Source organism: Plecotus auritus, assembly GCF_963455305.1.
Source record: "Plecotus auritus genome assembly, chromosome: 6".
Lineage (NCBI taxonomy): Eukaryota > Metazoa > Chordata > Mammalia > Chiroptera > Vespertilionidae > Plecotus > Plecotus auritus.
In genome coordinates, this window is record NC_137773.1 from 90,878,281 (window position 1) to 90,898,895 (window position 20,615).

Below are 20,615 nucleotides of genomic sequence, written 5' to 3' on the forward strand. Positions count from 1 at the left end.
TGAACACACAACAACATATACACATGATGTATTATACACTTGTACACTTGAATCTTATATAATTTTCCGAGCCATTGTCATCCCAATAGGTTAAAAGTATTTTTTCAATTTAAAGACATAATTCTTACAAAAGTAATTTTCCCCAAAACCTTGATGCTACTCTAGGGGCTCTTCTCCCAACTGGTCTCGTTTCTGAGCTCTCCTGAGTTCCAGCAGCAGGACAGTCTATCCCAGGCATAGGACCTGCCCACAGCATAATTCCCCTAAATGCTGCTCCCAGAGAGACATCATACCCACTGATGTCTATGTGTAGGGAACAGAGAAAAGGTACCATCTCACCACTTGTGATGCCAGAAAAACAATGATCTATTCAGTAGAGCAATGACAAAATAGGAAAACCTCTCTTGTCTTAGGTCCAGGGAGAGGAAGGAGTAAGACAAGCTCCCGGTGGAACCCTAATTATTTTTTCTACAGAGCAGGAGTTGGGAACCTCCATCGTTGTACTGTTGATATTTGGCTCTGTTGACTAATGAGTTTGCCGACCACTGCTCTAGAACAAGCATGTCAAACTCAAAGGCTCACATGGGCCAAATAAGCAAGGTTTAAGTTTAGACACGCTGAATACAAAGGGCTGATATAAATGAGGAATAGTTAACATAAAATAATAGATCATTTTAAAAGTTAATATTTTTTCTTCAACATTATCTTACCTGACACTGAATAACTGCATACATTAATAAGTGTATCTCAAATAAACCTATTTTTCTTGTTCTCCGAATAAGAAATACTTCCTGTTGACCCCACCAAATAAATCAGTCCAAGATCAGCTGCTAAAACATTCCTTGCTAATATTAATGGATAGACATGTAAGGTGTGTAAAGGAAACAAATGCAACATGATTATAGTAATCAGTCATTAGCAAACATTGCAGTTCGTTATTAATAATTGTATAAAACAAAATATTGTACAAATTAAGTTATGAAATTTTTATTAGAACGGTTCTTACATACCATTCATTATTTTGGCCAGGCCACAAAAATATTCATTGTGGGCCGTATGCAGCACGGGGCCCCGAGTTTGAGGTCCTTGCTCTAGAAACGTGCCATACAAACAGTGATCTAAAAATAAAAATGTGCCCTGTAAGTGTGGCTCAGTGGTGGAGTGTTGACCCATGAACCAGAGATCATGGTTAGATTCCCAGTCAGGGACAAGCCTGAGTTTTGGGCAGGCTTGATTCCCAGTAGGGGGCATGCAGGAGGCAGCTAATCCATGATTCTCTCTCACCACTGGTATTTCTGTCTCTCCCTCTCTTTCCTCTCTGAAATCAATAAAAATATATTTTAAAAAATTAAAATGTGCCTGAAAAATTAAATACATTCATTTCACTTGCATAAAAGGGAAAAGAAAAATCTGTTTGCTTTCACAAATTTCCTTGCTTTTTTAAAAATATATTTTATTGATTTTTTACAGAGAGGAAGGGGGAGGAATAGAGAGTTAGAAACATCGATGAGAGGAGAAACATCGATCAGCTGCCTCCTGCACACTACCTACTGGGTATATGCCTGAAACTAAGGTACATACCCTTGAATGGAATCGAACCTGGGACCCTTGAGTCCGCAGTCTGATGCTCTATCCACTGAGCCAAAATGGTTAGGGCTCCTTGGTTTTTTCAACTTCTCTCTCTCTCTCATGCTCATCAAAGGATATTTTTCCACTTATTTTTAGAGAGAGTGGAATAGAGAGGGAAAGACAGAAATAAGTATCTATGTAGGAGAAACACATCGACTGGCTACCTCTTGCACATGACCAGACCAGGGAGGAGTCTGCAACCAAGTATGTGCCCTTGTTCAGAATCAAAACCAAACCCGAGACACACAGTAATATATATATATTAAAGGCCCGGTGCATGAATTAATGGATGGGTGGGGTTCAACCAGCCTGGGCAGGGGGAGGAGACATGGGCAGTTTGCCAGGCTGCCTGCTGGTCGAACTCCTGGTTGAGAGGACAATTTGCATATTAGCCTTTTATTATATAGGATATACACTGAGTGGCCAGATTATTATGCGTTCAGAGATAATAATAATCTGGCCATGTTATGCCCAGATTTCGTGATCCCCAAAGACCACCAGGGAGCCGAGTCTGATGCAAAAGCAAAGAGCCTTTATTCGAGCTAGCTCGAGCTCAGTCCCACACATACCCACCGGCGCAGCGGAGAGATGGAGAGAGAGAGAGCTTCAACAGGACAAAAGTTTTATAGGGGTCTGGGGCAGGGGGAGGGTTGGACCCCTGAGTTGGCTGACCCCGATTGGTCAGTTCCAGGTCAGGGTTTTATTCCAGGGTTTTACAGCGGGTTCTTACGGCACAAAGGGCAGGAAATGATTAACACATTCCTGGGTCTGAGCTATGCCCTGCTACCTCCTGATGGGTGAAGGAGCATGCTATGGTATAGCCTAATTTGGGCCTAGCTGCTTTCTTGTGGTCTTTCCCGGAAGGGAGGTTTATTCTGGGGACAGGATGAAGGGCCTAGCACAAAAATGGAGTCTCTGCCCTTTCAGCCACTCAGTGTATACATATATACTATGGAATATTACTTGGCCACAATAGTTAATGAAACATTACTGTTTGCAACAGCGTGGATGGACTTAGAGGTTTAACTCAGTGAAATAAGTCAGAGAGAACGATAATTACCATATGATTCCACTTAATATGTGAAATTTAAAGAAATAAGTAAATGAACAAACAAAATAGAAAGACTCATAGAGATCAGACTGATGGATGCCAGAGGGGAAGAGGTTTGGGGGATGAGTGAAATGGTGAAGGGATTAAGAAGTACAAATTTGGGTGATTAAAATGGCGGCAGAGTACAATGATATTGCATGGACATGCTCCTGGGAACAAACTGGAAGTACAACTAATACACAGAAAAACTTCCTGAATAATCAACAGAAGATTCGCTGGAGAGAACCCTGATACCTGAGGACAGAAAGTGGAGACCTCATTGAGACTGGTAGGTGGGGCAGAGGCGAGAAGGGCTGGCACTGCATCAAAAGACAGCAATTGAAGCTCCCAAGAGATATCTGAGCTGTGGGGGGTTGCCATAGAGAACTCTGGGATCCCAGCAGAGAGCACAACTGAGAAGAGTACCCACATAACATAGGGCTGTGAAAAGCAACATAGTTGCTGTCTCTCAGGGAGTGACAGCTGAAAATTAAGCCACCATCTTAAAGGGCCAAAGTAGAAAATTCCCTTGGAACCAACCACCTTGTGCTCCAGCAGAGGGAGGGAGAAGCAGACTGGAGCTGTTTGAGCAGAAGCCAGGATTGCGGACTCAGAGGGTAGAGATCAGAAGACAGATATTCCCAGATTCCTGGGCAGACACCCCCAATTTCATTTCCTCACACAGCAGAGGACATCTTTCCCACATAGACATTTGCCTTGTCTGGAGGGAAGGCAGTTGACACACCCTATTGGAAAACACCTTGCCCTGAGACCACGTAGAAACCTAAAAATTACAATTAGCCTCTAGGCAGAAGCAACTGCCCCACACTATTGAAAAAACTCTCGCCATAACTCAGGACCATTGCCTGGGGGACAATTCAAGTCCAAATCCTATCAGTATGGAGGTAGAGGTGGTTTCTGGAGACTGAGTCTTTGCCTGACCTAATTAGTTAGAAACAGCATTTGACACTGTCCTACGCTAGAGTTTGAGAGGCTTAGAGCATCTACCTAGCATATATAGTCCCAAACCCAACCAGAAGCCAAAATGAGACAACGAAACACCCTCAAATGAAAGAACAAGACAATTCTCCAGAAAAAGAGATAAATAAAGCAGAAATAAGAAATTTATCTGTAATAGAGTTCAGAGTATGATGTTAAAGATGCTCAACAGTATGAAAAATGATATAGTAACTATGAAAAAAGAAGAGTTGGAAATAAAGAATAACACTAATAACACATTGGAAGGAATACACTGCAGATTAGGGGAAACTGAGGCTCAAACCAGTGAATTACAAGACAGAATTGAAAATATCACTCAATCAGAGAACCAAAGAGAAAAATCAATTAAAAAAACATAAAAATAACTTAATGGAGCTGTGAAACAACATGAAAATTAACAATATTAGAACAGCAGGTGGGCCAGAAGAGGCAGAAAGGGAGAAGTGAACTTATCTGAAGAAATAATGGAAGAAAATTTCCGTAATCTGATAAAGAAAAAGTTACACAATTTCAGGAGGCACAGAGAACCCCAAGCAAGAAGAACCCGAACAGACCCAGACCCAGACCCAGACACATCATAATTAAAATGCCAAAAATTAAAAACAAAGAGAATCTTAAAAGCAGCAACAGAAAAGCAAACGTACCTACAAAGGAGTTCCCATAAGGCTGACACCTGATTTCTCATTAGAAATTCTACAGGCCAGAAGGGAATGGCATGAAGTACTCAAGGTAATGGAAAGCAAGGATCTGAAAGCAAGATTACTACATCCAGCAAGGCTATCATTCAAAATAGACGGTCAAATAAAGAGCTTCCCAGACACACACAAAAAAAAGCTAAAGGTGTACATCACCACCAAGCCAGCATTTCAAGAAATGCAAAAGGGGGCAAAGGACCTAAATAGACACTTTTCCAGAGTACACATACAGAAGGCCAAGACAGTATGAAAACATGCTCAAAGTCACTAATCAACTGAGAGATGCAAATCAAAAGGACAATGAGGTACCATCTCACACCTGTCAGAATGGCTATCATCAACAATTCAAAAAATGACAAAAGCTGGAGAGGATGTGGAGAAAAAGGTAACCTAGTGCACTGCTGGTGGGAATGCAGATTGGTGCAGCCACTGTGGAAAACAGTATGTAGTTTCCTCAAAAAATTAAAAATAAAACTCTTCTTTGACCCAGTAATCCCACTTCTAGGAATATATATCCCAAGAAATCAGAAACACCAATCAGAAAGGATATATGCATTTCTATGTTCATAGCAGCACAATTTGCATTAGCTAAGAGTTGGAAACAGCCATAGTGTCCATTAGCAGATGAGTGGATTAAAACAAACCCATCTGTATAATGGAATACTATGCTGCTGTAAAAAAAGAAAGAATTCTTACCATTTGCATCAGCATGGATGGACCTGAAGAGCATGATGCTAAACGAAATAAGCCAGTTGGAGAAAGATAAATATCATATGGTCTCATTCATTTGTGGAATACAGTGAAGAACATAAACTGATCAACAAAAATAGATCCATAAACATAGAAGCATCAAACAGACCAAACAGACTATAAAACCTCAGAGGGAAGGCAGGCGAGGGGTGCTGGATAAAAGATCAACCAAAAGACTTGTATGCATGCATAGAAGCATAACCAATGGACACAGACAGGAAGGGGGTAAGGGCATGTGCTGGGGGTGGGAGTAGCTGGGGAGAGGTCAATGGGGGAAAATGGAGATATATGTAATACTTTAAACAATAAAGAATTTAAATATTTAAAAAAAGAAGAAATGCTAAAGGGACTGCTGTAATGAGAACAAAAATCAGAGAGAAACCTAGGCATACAGAATTAAAATGGCAATAAATAAGTACCAATCAATGATAATCCTAAATGTAAAATGATTTAATGCTCCAATCAAAAGTCATAGGGTAGCTAAAGGCATACAAAACATGACTCAACTATATGTTGTCTACAGGAGACCCACCTCAGAACAAAAGACACACACAGGATGAAAGTGAAGGAATGGAATCAATTTTTCCATGTAAACGGAAAAGAAATAAAAGCCAGAGTAGCAATACTCGTATCTGACAAAATGTACTTTAAAATGAAGGCTATCACAACAGAAACAAAGGGATCGATCCAACAAGGGGATATAACCATGGTCAACATGTATGCACCCAATATAGCAGCACCTACCAGGTGTACCGGTTAATAATGTGGACTTTGGCCCTGACTGGTTTGGCTCAGTGGATAGAGCGTCACCCTGAGGACTGAAGGGTCCCAGGTTCGATTCCGGTCAAGGGCATGTACCTTGGTTGCAGGCACATCCCCAAGAGGGATCAACGTTTCTCTCTCATCGAACTTTCAAAGTCTCTATCCTCATTTCCTCTCTGTAAAAAATCAATAAAATATATATTTTTTAAAAATAATGAGGATTTTGTAATCCAAGAAAACACGATAATTTCAAGAGAAACATCAAAAGTGCTTTATTCAAAGTAATGTCCATTGCTAGCTACACATTTCCCCCATCTTTCAGGTAATTTGTGGATACCGTCCCAATAGAACTTTTCTTGTTTTGAGGCAAACCATTCAGAGACCTAATTTTCCACTTCTTTGTATGTTTTGAAATGCTGCTCAGAAAGTGCGTGTGCCATCAATCAAAACAAGTGGTAATCTGAAGGAGCAAGATCTGGGTGAATACGGCGGTGGGTTAATATCCGCCCTATCTTTTAACGTGTCTTTAACTGATTTTGAAGTGTGTGATGGTGTGTTATCATGAGGCAAAATTACTTTGCCGTGTCTTCTGGCCCATTCTGGTTGTTTTACAATCAAAGCGTGGTTCAAATTGATTATTTGTTGTCGGTAGTGATCAGTATTAATGGTTTCACCTGGTTTTAGAAGCTCATAATACACCACACCTTCCTGATCCCACCAAAGGCAGAGCATTGTCTTCTTTCCAAAGTGATATGTCCTTGCAGTCGATGTTGATGGTGGACCTAGATCAACCCATGATTTTGTGCGTTTGTGATTCTCAAAATAAATCCACTTTTCATTGCCAGTCACAATTCAATGCAAAAAAAGACTTTCTTTCATGCTGTTGAAACAACATTTTACTGACGACTTTTCAGTTTTCCATTTGTCTTTCGTTCAGTTGATGTGGCACCGTTTTCCTTCCTTTAAAATCTTTCCCATTGCTTGTAAACAATCCAAAATTGTTTGCTGAGCAACGTTTAATCTTTCTGCAAATTGTTTTTGAGTTTGACACTCATCTTCATCCAATAATGCTCGTAATTGTTGGTCTTCAAAGTTTTATGGTTGACCTGGACGTTCTTTGTCTTTCACATCGAAATCATCACTTTTAAAGCGGTTAAACCAGTGTTCACAAGTATCTTGAAGTGGAGCATGTTCACCATAAGCTTCCCGAAGTATACGATAACTTTCAGCAGCACTTTTCTTCAAAATAATGAATTAAAACTTCCCAAAATGCTCTTTTTTTTGGCACAAAATTTGACATTTTTAAGTGTAAAAATATGATGTTAATACCTTCAGAAAACTTGACATATGAAGTTTTGAAGCTTGCTGTCAATACAACAAAATAGCACACATATTAAATCACATATATATCAACATACGTGCAGCTCCATCTATTTAAAAAAATCCGCATTATTAACTGGTACACCTAGTGCATAACTTCTAGAGAACTTTAACGGAGAGATAGATAACAATACAGTCATAGTACGAGACTTCAACACCCCACGGACTTCACTGGATAGATCTTCCAGACAAAAACTTCACAAGGAGACAGTGACTCTGGATCAGGCCGATTTAACTGACATTTATAGAACATTTCACCCCAAAGAGCAAAATATACATTCTTTTCAAGTGCACACAGATCATTCACAAAGAAAGACCACATTAGGACACAAAACATGTCTCTAGAACGTCAAGAAGATTGAAATCATATCAAGCATCTTCTCAGATCAGTGGAATGAAATGAGAAATCAACTACAATAAAAACACCAAAAAACATTCAAACACATGGAGGCTAAAGAGCATAATATTAAATAATGAATGGGTTACCAACGAGATCAAGAAAGAAATCAAAAACTTCCTGAAAACAAATGAAAATGAACACACAACAATGCAAAATCTCTGGGACACAACAAAAGCAGTCCTGAGAGGGAAGTTTATAGCACTACAGGCATACCTCAAAAAACAAGAAAAATCAACAATATATTATTTAACCCTACAACTTAAATAACTAGAAACAGTATAATAAGAAAAGTCCAGAATAAGTAGAAGAAAGGAAATAATAAAGATTACAGCAGAAACAAATTACAGAGACAAAACAAACAAACAAACAAAAACAATACAAAAAAATCGAATGAAACCAAGAGCTTGTTCTTTGAAAGGATAAACAAAATTGATAAACTGTTAGCCAAACTTATCAAGAAACAAAGAGAGAGGACCTAAATAACTAAAACCAGAAACAAAAGTGGAGAAGTAACCCATCAACACACAGAAATACAAAGGATTGTAAGAAAATACTATGAACAATTATATGCCAACAAGCTGGACAATGTGGATGAAATGGAGAAATTTCTAGAAAAATACAATCTCCTAAACCTGAATAAGAAGGAATCAGAAAACCTGAATAGGCCAATAATAACTGATAAAATATAAGCAGTAATTTAAAAAAACCCAGCTAACAAAAGCCCAGGCCTGGAGGGCTTCACAGGGGAGTTCTTCTTCTTTCAAAGAAGAATTAACACCTTTACTCCTCAAACTATTTCAGAAAATCCAAGAGGAAGGAACACTTCCAAACTCTTTTTATAAGGCCAGCATTATTCTAATTCCAAAAGCAGATAAAGACACTACAAAGAAAGAGAATTACAGGCCAATATCCCTGATGAACATAGATGATAAATCCTCAACAAAATATCAGCAAATTGCATCCAGCAATATCTTAAAAAGATCATACACCATGACCAAGTGGGATTTATTCCAGGCTGGTACAATGTTCACAAATCAATAAATGTGATACATCACATAAACATGTTGAAAGACAAAACTCACATGATTATATCAATAGATGCAGAAAAAGCATTTGACAAAATCCAACACCCAGTAGTTTTGATAAAAACTCTCAGCAAAGTGGAAATAGAGAAAGCATATCTCAACATGATAAAGGCCATATATGACAAACCTACAGCCAACATCATACTCAATGGGCAAAAATAAATTGTTTTACGATCAAAGCGTGTTTCAAATTGACCTGGAACAAGACAGGGATGTCCGCTTCCACTACTCTTATTCAACATAGTACTGGAAGTCCTAGCCACAGTGTTCAGACAAGTAGGAGAAATAAAAAGCATCCAAATTGGAAAAGAGGAAGTATAACTCTCATTATTCGCAGAAGACATGATATTGTACCCAGAAAACCCTAAAGACTCCACCAAAACACTACTAGATTTAATTAATGAATTTGGCAATGTAGCAGAATCAATACCCAAAAAATTGATGGTTTGTTTATACACCAACAATGAATTCTCAGGAAGAGAAACTAAACAAACAATCCCATTTAAATTGGCAACAAAGAAAATTAAGATACTTAGGAATAAACTTAACCAAGCAGGCAAAAAACCTGTACTTGGAAAACAACAGGACGTGGGCTAAAAAGGTAGAAGAAGATATAACCAAGTGGGCCTAACTGGTTTGGCTCAGTGGATAGAGTATTGGCCTGTGGAATGAAAGGTCCCAGGTTCGATTCCGGTCAAGGGCATGTGCCTGAGTTGCAGGCACATCCCCAGTGGGAGGTGTGCAGGAGGCACCTGATCGATGTTTCTCTCTCGTAGATGTTTCTAACTCTCCATCCCTCTCACTTCTTCTCTGTAAAAAATCAATAAAATACATTAAAAAAAAAAAAAAAAGATATAACCAAGTGGAAGAATATACTGTGTTCATGGATTCAACATCATTAAAATGTCCATACTATCCAAGGCAATCTACAGAGTCAATGAAATCCCATTAAAATACCAATGTAATATTTCACCGAGCTAGAACAAATATTCCAAAAATTTATATGAAATCAAAAAAGACCTCGAATAGTTGCAGCAATTTTGAGAAAGAAAACCAAAGTCAGAGGAATCACAACACGAGATTACAAATTATACTACAAAGCCATCAAAATGAAAACAGCCTGGTACTGGCACAAGGACAGGCTTATAGATCAATGGAACAGAATAGAGAACACAGAAATCGAAACAAGCTATTACGCTCCATTAATATTTGACAAAGGAGGCAAGAGCATACAATGGAGTAAAGAGAGTCTCTTCAATAAATGTTGTTGGGAAAATTGGACAGACACATGCAAAAGAAATGAAACTAGATCACCAACTTACACCATACACAAGAATAAACTCAAAATGGATAAAAGACTTAAATTCAATGTAAGTCGTGAAGCCATAAAAACCCTAGAAGAAACCATAGGCAGCAACATCTGAGACATCTCTCATAGCAGTATGTTTATAGACACATCTCCTAAGGCAAAGGAAAAAATGAACAAATGGGACTACATCAAAATATAAATCTTCGCCCTGACCGGTTTGGCACAGTGGATAGAGCGTTGGCCTGCGGACTGAAGGGGCCCAGGTTCGATTCCGGTACCTTGGTTGCGGGCACATCCCCAGTGGGAGGTGTGCAAGAGGCAGCTGATCGATGTTTCTCTCCCATCGATGTTTCTAACTCTCTATCCCTCTCCCTTCCTCTCTGTAAAAAATCAATAAGACATATTTAAAAATATATATATATAAATCTTCTGCACAGCCAAAGAAACCATCAATAAAACAAAAAGGGAGCCCACTGTATGGGAGAACATATTTAGCAATAATACATCTAATAAAGGGTTAGTATCCAAAATATATAAAAAATTCATACAACTTAACAGAAGGAAGACAAACAATCCAATATAAAAAGATGGCCAAGAGACAGATAAAAATATGTTCAAAATCACTAATCATCCGAGAGATGCAAATCAACAGGACAATGAGGTATCACCTCAAACCTTGTCAGAATGGCTGCCATCAACAAATCAACAAATGACAAGTGCTGGTGAGCATGGGGAGAAAAGGGAACCCTAGTACACTGCATGTGGGAATGCAGACTGGTGCAACCATTATGGAAAACAGTATGGAGTTTCCTAAAAAATTAAATATGGATCTGCCATTTGACTCAGTGATCCCACTTCAAGGAATATATGCTAAGAAAACCTGAAACACCAATTAGAAACAATGTGTGAACCCCTATGTTCACAGCAGCACAATTTACAATAGGAAAGATCTGGAAACAGCCCAAGTGCCCATCAGTGATGAGTGGATAAGAAAGCTGTGGTTCATTTATACCGTGGAATACTATGCAGCAGTAAAAAAGAACAATCTCTTTCCATTTGAGACAACATGAAGGGACCTGGACTATATGATGCTAAGTGAAATAAATCAGTCAGAAAAAGACAAGTATCACATGATCTCTCTCATATGTGGAATCTAAGTAACAAAAAATAAACTGATGATAGGCGTGGATCCAGAGACATGAGAGCCTGGAAGAGAGTGCAGAATCTCCGAGGGAAGGTGGGGGAGGGTGGGTGGGAGCTAATCAACTAAAGGCCTTGCATGCATATATGCATAACCCATGGACACAGACAAAAATGTGCTGAACACCTAGGGTAGGGGGTAGGATGGAGGGGGGGGGGGTTAATTGGAGAAAAAAGGCAATATATATGTAATACTTTCAACAGTAAGGAATTTTTTATTTAAAGGAAGTACACTCCCTAGCTGGTTTGGCTCATTGGATAGAGCATCAGAATGCAGACCAAAGGGTCCCAGGTTCCATTCCGGTCAAGGGCATGTACCTTGGTTGCAGGCTCCTCCCCGGCCTGGGCTCTGGTCAGGGCTCCTGCAGGAGGCAACCGATCCATGTGTTTCTCTCTCACATCAATGTTTCTCTCTGCCTTTGCCTCTGCCACTCCCCTAAAAAAATCAATGAAAAATATCCTCAAGTGAGGATTAACAAAGAAAAACAACTACGGAAAGGAAGCACAAAATGGTAGATACAAAATAGTCAGGGGCATGTCAAGTATAGCATAGGAAATACAGTCAATAATATTCTATTAACCATGTGTAATATCTGATGGTTATTCAACTTTTTAAGTTATGTAAATGTCTAATCACTATGTTGACACCTGAAACTAATGTATTGTGTCAACTTATTGAAAAAAAAAAGTTTAAGCCCTAGCCAGTATCACTCAGTGAATAGAGTGGCAGCATTGTGGACTGAAGGGTCCTGGGTTTGAGTCCGGTCAAGGGCACACACCTTGGATGCAAACACCCCTCCCAGCCTGGGTCCTGGTCGGGGCACGTGCAGGAGGCAACTAGTCGATGTGTTTCTTTCATATCAATATTTCTCTCTGTCTTTCCCTTTCTCTTCCCCTCTCTCCAAAAATCAATGGAAAAGTATTCTCCTGTGAGAGTTAAAAAAAATATTTTTTAAGAAAATGGTGCATGATTTGGAAATATCCTAAGTGCCCATCAGTAGATGAGTGGATTAAAAAAACTGTGGTACATCTACAAAATGGAATACTACGCTGCTTTAAAAAAAAAAAAGGAACTTTTACCATTTGCAACAGCATGGATGGACCTGCAGAGCATTATGCTAAGAGAAATAAGCCAGTCAGATAAAGATAAATATCACATGATCTCACTCATATGTGGGATATAATCAACATAAACTGATGAACAAAAATAGATCCAGAGACTAAAAAACACTGAACAGACAGTCCAACCTCATAAAGAAGAGAGGGGAGGGGAGAGGGGGAAGAGATCAACCAAAGGACTTGTAAGCATGCATATTAGCATAGCCAATGGACATGGACAATGGGGTGATGGGGCTTGTCCTGTGGGCAGCAGAAGGGTGTCAATAGGGGAAAAACGAGATATATGTAGTACTCTAAACAATAAAAAAAAAAAAAAAAAAGAAAATGGTGCACACACACACACACACACACACAGAGGACTATTATTGTATTATTCAGCCATTAGAAAAAGAAATTCTGCCACTTAGAACAACACATTCATGGACCTTGAGGGCAAGATGCTTTGTGAAAAAAGTCAGAAAAAGAGAAATACCGTGTATTCTCACTTATCTGTGGAACCTTTAAAAAAGGAACTCCATAGATACACAGCACAGATTGATGGTTGCTAGAGGTTGCAGGAGTGGTGTACGGGGGTGGAGTGGGGGTCAAATGGATGAAGGGTGTGAAAAGGTACAAACTTCCAGTTATAAAATAAGTCATGGAAATGCAGCTTACAGCACGGTGACTGCAATTAGTAATACTATATTTCAGATGTGAAAGTTGCTAACAGTAGATCTTAAAAGTTCTCTTTTCAAGAAAAAATATTCTGTAAGTCTGTATGATGACAGATGCTAACTAGACTTATTGTGATGGTCACTTCACAATACATACATATATCAAATCATTATGCTGTACACCTTAAACTAATATAATGTTGTATGTCAATTGTAACTTAATGAAAAATAAAAATTCCTTCTATAAAACAAAAATATTCCAGTAGATTTGAAAAACTGCAATCACCTAGTGAAGTCATACCCATCACAGTGTCATAGGGAAATGCATTACTCAGATGCTTATGATGATGCTGGTGTAAACAAGCTTCCTGTACGGCCGGTCCTGTGAAAGTCCAGCACATACAGTTACAGTCACTACATAGAATACCTGATGGTGAAAAACTGGTTCATGTATTTGCTATACTATCCTCTTTATCTTTGTGTGCTTCCTACTTAGTGAAAGAAAACTTTGCTGTGAAAGTTTTATGCGGGCAGCAGCCTCAGAGGTATTGTGTTGCCTGTGCCTTTTGACTGCATCATTGCCTCCTGGGCTTGATTGAATCTGTTTTTTGTAAATTTCCTGGCCTAAGTGTACAGTGTGATAAAGTCTACAGTCGTGCACAGTAACGACCTAGGCCTTCATATTCACTCACCAATCACTGACTCCTGCAGAGCAGCCTCCAGTCCTGTAGCCCATTCAGGGTCAGAGCCCCACATGGATGTACCATTTTCTACCTTGCACACCACATTTTTACTGCACCTTTTCATAAATGCTTACTACCACTGCATTACAATTCCCTACAGTATTCAGTACAGTAGCACGTTGTACAGGATTGTTGCCTAGGACCCACAGGCTACACCATATGGCCAGGTGTGTAGTAGGCTACACCATGCAGGTGTGTGTGAGAGAACTGAAAACAACAAAATGCCTCAAGATGTAATCCCCGGGTTCAGGGGTGCATGCCTGTTTGTAACTGCAGTTTCACCTCTCCCAGGAGTAAAATTCTAACCCAGTCACTCTGCAACTTGCTGTTCAACACTAATCTGTCTAAAAGACTCCTGCTGTTCCTTCCCCTAAGGAAAGGGGAACCTGCCTGAAGCAATCCCCTCTTTTCTTTTGCTAATAACCTCTCAAAGACACTTCTTTCTGCCTATTGTAAACGCCTTCCACTTTGAACAGCTCCTCTTGAGATTCTACTTACTAGACAGGATGCGGCACGATTCGTGAATGGGAATCAAGCCAGTAAGACCTTCCAATTTATAAAGCTGAATTTGTTTTTAACAGTTTGAAAAGCACCACAAAACAAATAGCTGATAAACATGCTGTGACTCAGGGAAGGGAAGATGGCGTTTAGCATTCGGGGGAGAGACTGGAAATGCAGGCATTTGCTGCAGAGCTAGGCCTGGGGGACAGAGGGTGGACTTGAGAGCCTGCTCCACAAACATCAAAACTCAGGAGAAAACGGGATCCTTCTGGGGAGAAAGGAGGGACAGGGGACCCACAGACCACAGCTCCTCCCATGCACGAACCGCGGAGACCGAGTCACCATTGCCCCCAATGACCCTCCCCGTGGTCACCGCACCAACTGCGGAGCCGCGGGGATGTGGGTGCAGAGCTGCCCAGACACGCTCCGCAGCCGAAGGCCCTGCCGCGGGGACAAACTGGACGCCCGGGTCCCGGCTGGGCCCCACACTGCGAGCCCGAGGGGCCTGCAGTTTCAGCGGAGACCCCGGGCGCCTGGGGTCCACAGGCTCCGGACCTGACCGTGGAGAGACTGTCCCACCACGGCGGTTCCACCCGTCCCTCCTCCCCGTCTCCGCGCCCGGCCGCACACTCACCATTTCTAGTTTCCTGGGCCTCCCTGAGTATCGCCTGCGGCTCCCACCACCCGTACGGATCACAGCTCCACAGATGAGGACAGAACAAGGGAGATGCGATCCCAGGGAACTTCCGCGTGGTAGCAGAGCGCAGCCCCACCCACCTGCTCCTCAAATAGCCCCAACCACCCACCCACACCACAGCCCCACCCAACGGCCCCACAGCAGCTCCACCCACTTGGCGCCCAGCTCAGATGACAGACACTTCGCTGGACATTGCCCTCTAGCGCCTGAGGTGCACAGGCCTGAGCCCAAAGTAGCCAGACCTCCTGTCCAGGGACATTTGCATTGAGAGGCAGGGCTGAGAATCCACAGGGAACAGTGGTCCTTCCTTGGAAACACACACACTTAAAAGGCACCTAGTGAATCTGGCTCCATTTTGATCTTTGTTGACAACTGGAGTCTGACGTGTGCATTTGCAAAAAGGTGCCCAGGCTCAGGGACCAGGATGCCTTAGGGTGGTATCCTTCCAGAACTACAGCCAGATTCCCAGAAAGAGCATTGAAACCAGAAACAAGCCATCATGTCCAGCGGGAAAAGTGACTTCTGCGTATTTAGAATGGTTACCTTTAGGAAATGTTTTTCACATGAAAAATGTGTTCCCGCTGGTGATTGAACCACACTCCTCTGAGGTCATGAGCCACCCCTTACTTGTGGTTATCTTGTAGGCAGTTCCACAGACCTACGCAGAGCAGGGAGATGGGCCAGGTACAGAGGTCACCAGGGTGGAAGGCCCAGGTGTCTAGCAATGGGCAGTCAATTGTAGGGTGGGACCTTGTCCCCAGGGAGATTTTTCCTCCTCTAGCTCCAGGCCCAGATAAGCAACAAAATGCCAGGACTGATATCAGGACCAGCTGCATTGAATAATGACCCCTGCTCTGGTGCCGGCCAATCCATCAGTGGAGGCCACATCACTGAATGAACACACCTGGAAAGCTACAGAATATTCCATTCACATCTTCCCGTGGGATCTCCCCTGAAATCTCTATCCTAAAACCTTCAGGAAGGAGGACCCAGTGCACTCTCCCTCCCTGGAGCACACCTGTACCTTTTCATTTCCCTTCCATCTCCTTCCCCCAGGCAGGTTACCATTAGCTTGCACTCCCAAGCTCCAAGGGTGCTTCCGTTACCTCCATAACTCCCTTCCTAAGCCCATTTCTTATAAGAATTACTTCTCTTGCCAATACCAGTTTGGCTCAGTGGATGGAGCGTCGGCCTGCGGACTGAAGGGTCCCGGGTTCGATTCCGGTCAAGGGCATGTACCTTGGTTGCGGGCACATCCCCAGTGGGAAGTGTGCAGGAGGCAGCTGATCAATGTTTCTCTCTCATCGATGTTTCTAGCTCTATCCCTCTCCCTTCCTCTCTGTAAAAAAATCAATAAAATATATTAAAAAAAAAAAAAAAAGAATTACTTCTCACACCTCTGTAATTTACCCAGTGAATGTTCTCTTACACTTTGGGTCTTGTTCTGAATTCTTCCCTAGCCAGAACCCAAGTACCCAGGCTGCTGAACCCACGTTTGGTCTGAGCCCACTCAGACACCTGGTGCCATTCCTGTTGCCTACCACAGTTACACTGTTTAATCCAGCAATAATGAGATTCATCAGAAAACTGGGTTCCATCTGTCAATGTAAGAATCATTCAAACCTAAAGAGAATTTTTGTGAGTTTATTGTCAGGAAGCAAAATGTCAATGGATTGAGATATTGTTACAGGGAATGTCAGTTTTGTACCTTATCTATCCTTTGTAATAAAAGAGAAACATGCAAAATGACCATACCTCCACTACGCCCACCAGCCAATCAGAACGAGTATGCAAATTAATCCAACAAAGATGGAGACAGCAACAGAACTGGAGCAAGCAGGAGGCTTGGGTTGCCCCCAGCGATTGGAGGAAGCCAAACTTCCCGCCTGCCCTGGCCAGCCCTGGCCTCTGCTCAAGACTACAAAGTTTCAATTATAAAAGATAAATAAATCCCAGATACCTGCTTCCAGCTGGCTCTGGCCTCTGCTCAAGGAGGCGCTGAAAAAAAATAAGAAAAAAAGGAGGAGCTGGAAGCTTGGGTCACTGGGGGGCGTCCCAGCCTGCAAACAGCCATCAGCCCCTCACCCAGGCTGGCCAAGCACCCCAGTGGGGACCCCTACCATGAAGAGGGTGTGGCCAGCCTGAAAACAGCCCTCAGCCCCTCACCCCAGCAGGACCCCCACCCTGAAGGGGCTGTGGCCAGCTTGCAACAGCCCTTAGCCCCTCACCCAGGCTGGCCATACCCCCCATGATGTGAGGGTCCCCGCTGGGGGGCTTGGCCAGCCTGCAAACAGCCATCAGCCCCTCACCCAGGCTGGCCAGGCATCCCAGTGGGGACCACCCCCCTGAAGGAGGTGTGGCCAGCTTGAAAACAGCCCTCAGCCCCTCACCCAGACTGGCCATGCCCCCCCAGTGGGGACCCTCACCCCATGGGGGAGTGGCTGGCCTGCAAGCCACCACAGGCCCCTCGCCCAGGCCTCCCAATGGCCCAAGGGAACCCCAACCCTGATCCGGGACACCCTTCAGGGCAAACCAGCCAGCCCCCACCCATGCACCAGGCCTCTATCTATACTAATAAAAGGGTAATATGCTAATTAGACTGTGAAACCTTCCAGGAGACCTTCCGGATGTTCTTCTGGACAAAGCCATGGTGGCAGGGCTGAGGTAGAGGCGGTTAGAGGCCAAGAGGGGAGGGCAGTTGTGGGTGATCAAGCCAGGATGGGGCGGCAGTTGTGGGTCATCAGGCTGGTGGGGGGGGGGCGGGGCCGTTGGGGGTAAGCAGACCAGCAAAGGGGCCAGTTGGGGACAAGCAGGCCATCAGTGGGGGTCAGTTGGAGGTGATCAGGACAGCAGGGGGGACAGTTTGGAGTGAGCAGGCCAGCAGGGGGGGCAGTTGGGGGTGAGCAGGCTGGTGGCAGGGGGCAGTTGGGGGCGAGCAGACCGGCAGGCAGAGTGGTTAGGGGCAATCAGGCAGGCAGGCAGGTGAATGGTTAGGAGCCAGCAGTCCCAGATTGCGAGAGGAATGTCTGACTGCCAGTTTAGGCCCGATCCCTGTAAACCGGCAGTAGGACATCCTTCGAGGGGTCCCAGATTGGAGAAGGTGCAGGCCGGGCTGAGGAACACCCGCCCCTCTCCCCCCCCCCCCCCCGCCCCCGCACGAATTTCATGAACTGGGCCACTAGTAATAATAATAAAAGTGTAATATGCTAATTAGACCAGATGTCCTTCGGTAGGAAGTTGGGGCTGAGAGGGAAGCCCAGATCCTAGGTCCTGCAGGCAGCCAGAGGGAAGCGCGGATCCTGGGTGCCCGGTGCAGAGGGAAGCTGGTGCGGGCAGCCGGGGAAAGGAAGGCCTACTCTTGCAGGAATTTCGTGCATCAGCCCTCTAGTTTTATATATCACAATCAGAAGAGAAGATCCAAGTGGGTTACATGAAACCCATTGGTGATACATTAGGGATAAGAGCAGGTGGTTCCTGTAGTCTCCATCATGGCAAACACAAGGGCCATAGACTTAGTGTTGCTGCATCCACCTGCACCATGGAAACCATGAGGTCTCAAGACTCACCCTACAAGATGATCTTTTCATCAAAGAGCTCCACTGAGAAGGCACAAGGAGTTCCCGTATAGAGAGCTTTTCCCGGTAGCCTTGGCATATGGCCCTACTGGAAAGAGTCACACATGGTTTAAGCAGCTGCTCTGTGGGAGAGTCACTGAGAAGATGCCACTGCTGGTCAACCAATGAGCTATAACTGGGCAATCAGATTCCTTCTCACCCCTGTCCTTGGGATATACATGTGTTCTGCCCACTGATGGAGAACTAAAGCCATTTCAAGGACGGAGGTTTGAGAGAACAATGCGTTGCTGACCCCATCTGACCGGGTGACCCAGTGAAGGCTTCTAGGTAAATTATGGAGATTCTGGTGGGCAGTGTGGAGGTCTACTGCTCTAATGGCCACCCAAGACCTCCCTGGTATGCAAGTTCCTTTGCTTATGAGAACAGCCACTTAAAAATCTGGAGTGGTCTGTCTCTTTCTTTGGTCTTTCCTTTTCCTTAATGTGTGGGGGCCAGTCTCGGTGTTCACTGGAGAACTCCCAAGTTGCACTGCAGCATCTCTTATAGCTGAATGAAAATAAGGAAGCAATGGATCCTTTTTGCAATAGGAAGCATGAAGTACCTTTAAATGGTAGAAGAACAGATATTTGTTTGTACTTAAAAATATTTTTCCTGTGGTCTGACTGAAATATAGACATGGTGTTTGAAGCAGTAGTGGAAGAATCAATGACAGCTTGTAACCTTCAGTATATATCATAACTAACAAACACCTGTCATATCTATACAGACCACTTGTAACTGAGTACATGTCATATCTATATAGACAACTGTAACCTTGTATGAACAAATACTTGGCAGAATATGGGAATTGTTATCAGTATCAGTGTATCAGCCCCTTTAGATGGCTAGCTTGTAAGGTCAGACAGTCAACTTTATCTTTTCTATTATTCAAGCCAAAAACAAAGTTATTTTACAGCCTAAAATAACAGAGTTGACCTACAGAATAAGAGACTAAGAATAACAGAGTAGTTCAAACAGCAGTTTCAAACAGCAGTTTTTCCAAAGGAGGGACCACTATGCTTCAAAGGGACTTCCTTTAAAAAAAGAAAAAAAATTAAAAATATGAATAACAAAATGGTAATAACAACATTCCTATCAATAATTACTTTAAATATAAATGTTTTGAATGCTTGAATCAAAAGACATAGGATGGCTAAATGGATTTTAAAAATATATATATGCTACCTACAAGAGACTCAGTTGAGATTGAAAGAAACACACCACCTAAAAGTAAAGAGATGGAAAAGGATAGTAATACTTATATCAGACAAAATAGATTTTACCACAAGAGACCAAGAATAACATTTCATAATGATAAAGTGAATCAATCCAACAAGAAAATATAACCCTTGGAAACTTTTATGCATCTAACATAGAAGCACCTAAATACTATAGAAAGCGAGTATGGGGGCGGCATAAATTTAGATATTGACAGTAAGACAGTATTAGGAAGGTACTTTACATTCTATTGAAATCAATGGATAAATCACCCAGACAGAAAGTAAACAGGGAAACAGAGGTCTTAGATGACACATAGATGCGATAGTTTTAATTGATTTACATAGAACATTTTACCCCAAAGCAACAGAATATACATTCTTTTCATGTGCATATGGAACATTTTCTAGGACATACCACCTGCTGGGCCACAAAATAATTCTTCATAAATTTACAAAATTTGAAATCATATCAAGAATGTTCAAAAATGACAATGGGATAAAAGTAGAAATCAACTACAAGAAAAAAAAACTGAAAACAACAAACACATGAAGTCTAAATAGTACTCTACTAAACAATGAAGGGTTAACACAGAGATCAAGGGAAAAAATCAAAAGATACCTTAAGGCAAATGAAAATGAGAAGACAATGACCCCATATTTTTGGGACACAGCCAAAGCAGTTCTAATAGAAAAAATTATAGCACTATAGGCAAAGCTAATAAACAAGTAAATCTCAGTTTAAAAATATAACCTTACACCTAAAGAAACT

The 20,615-nt window shown here is 42.3% G+C and overlaps 1 protein-coding gene across 3 annotated transcripts in view; it reads right to left on the reverse strand.

Annotated features, from left to right (window-relative positions):
- LOC308252261 (zinc finger protein 124-like) overlaps positions 1–15,095 on the reverse strand; it is a 40,706-nt gene extending 25,611 nt beyond the window's left edge. For 2 of the 3 annotated variants that reach the window (XM_080676617.1, XM_080676616.1), the window contains exon 1: positions 14,950–15,095. In XM_080676617.1, the coding sequence (XP_080532743.1) occupies positions 14,950–14,952 (3 nt within the window). In that variant the 5' untranslated portion in view covers positions 14,953–15,095. The remainder of the gene's footprint in view (positions 1–14,949) is intronic. The other variant, XM_080676618.1, reaches the window with a different exon arrangement.
- Between the last annotated feature and the right edge of the window lie 5,520 nt (positions 15,096–20,615).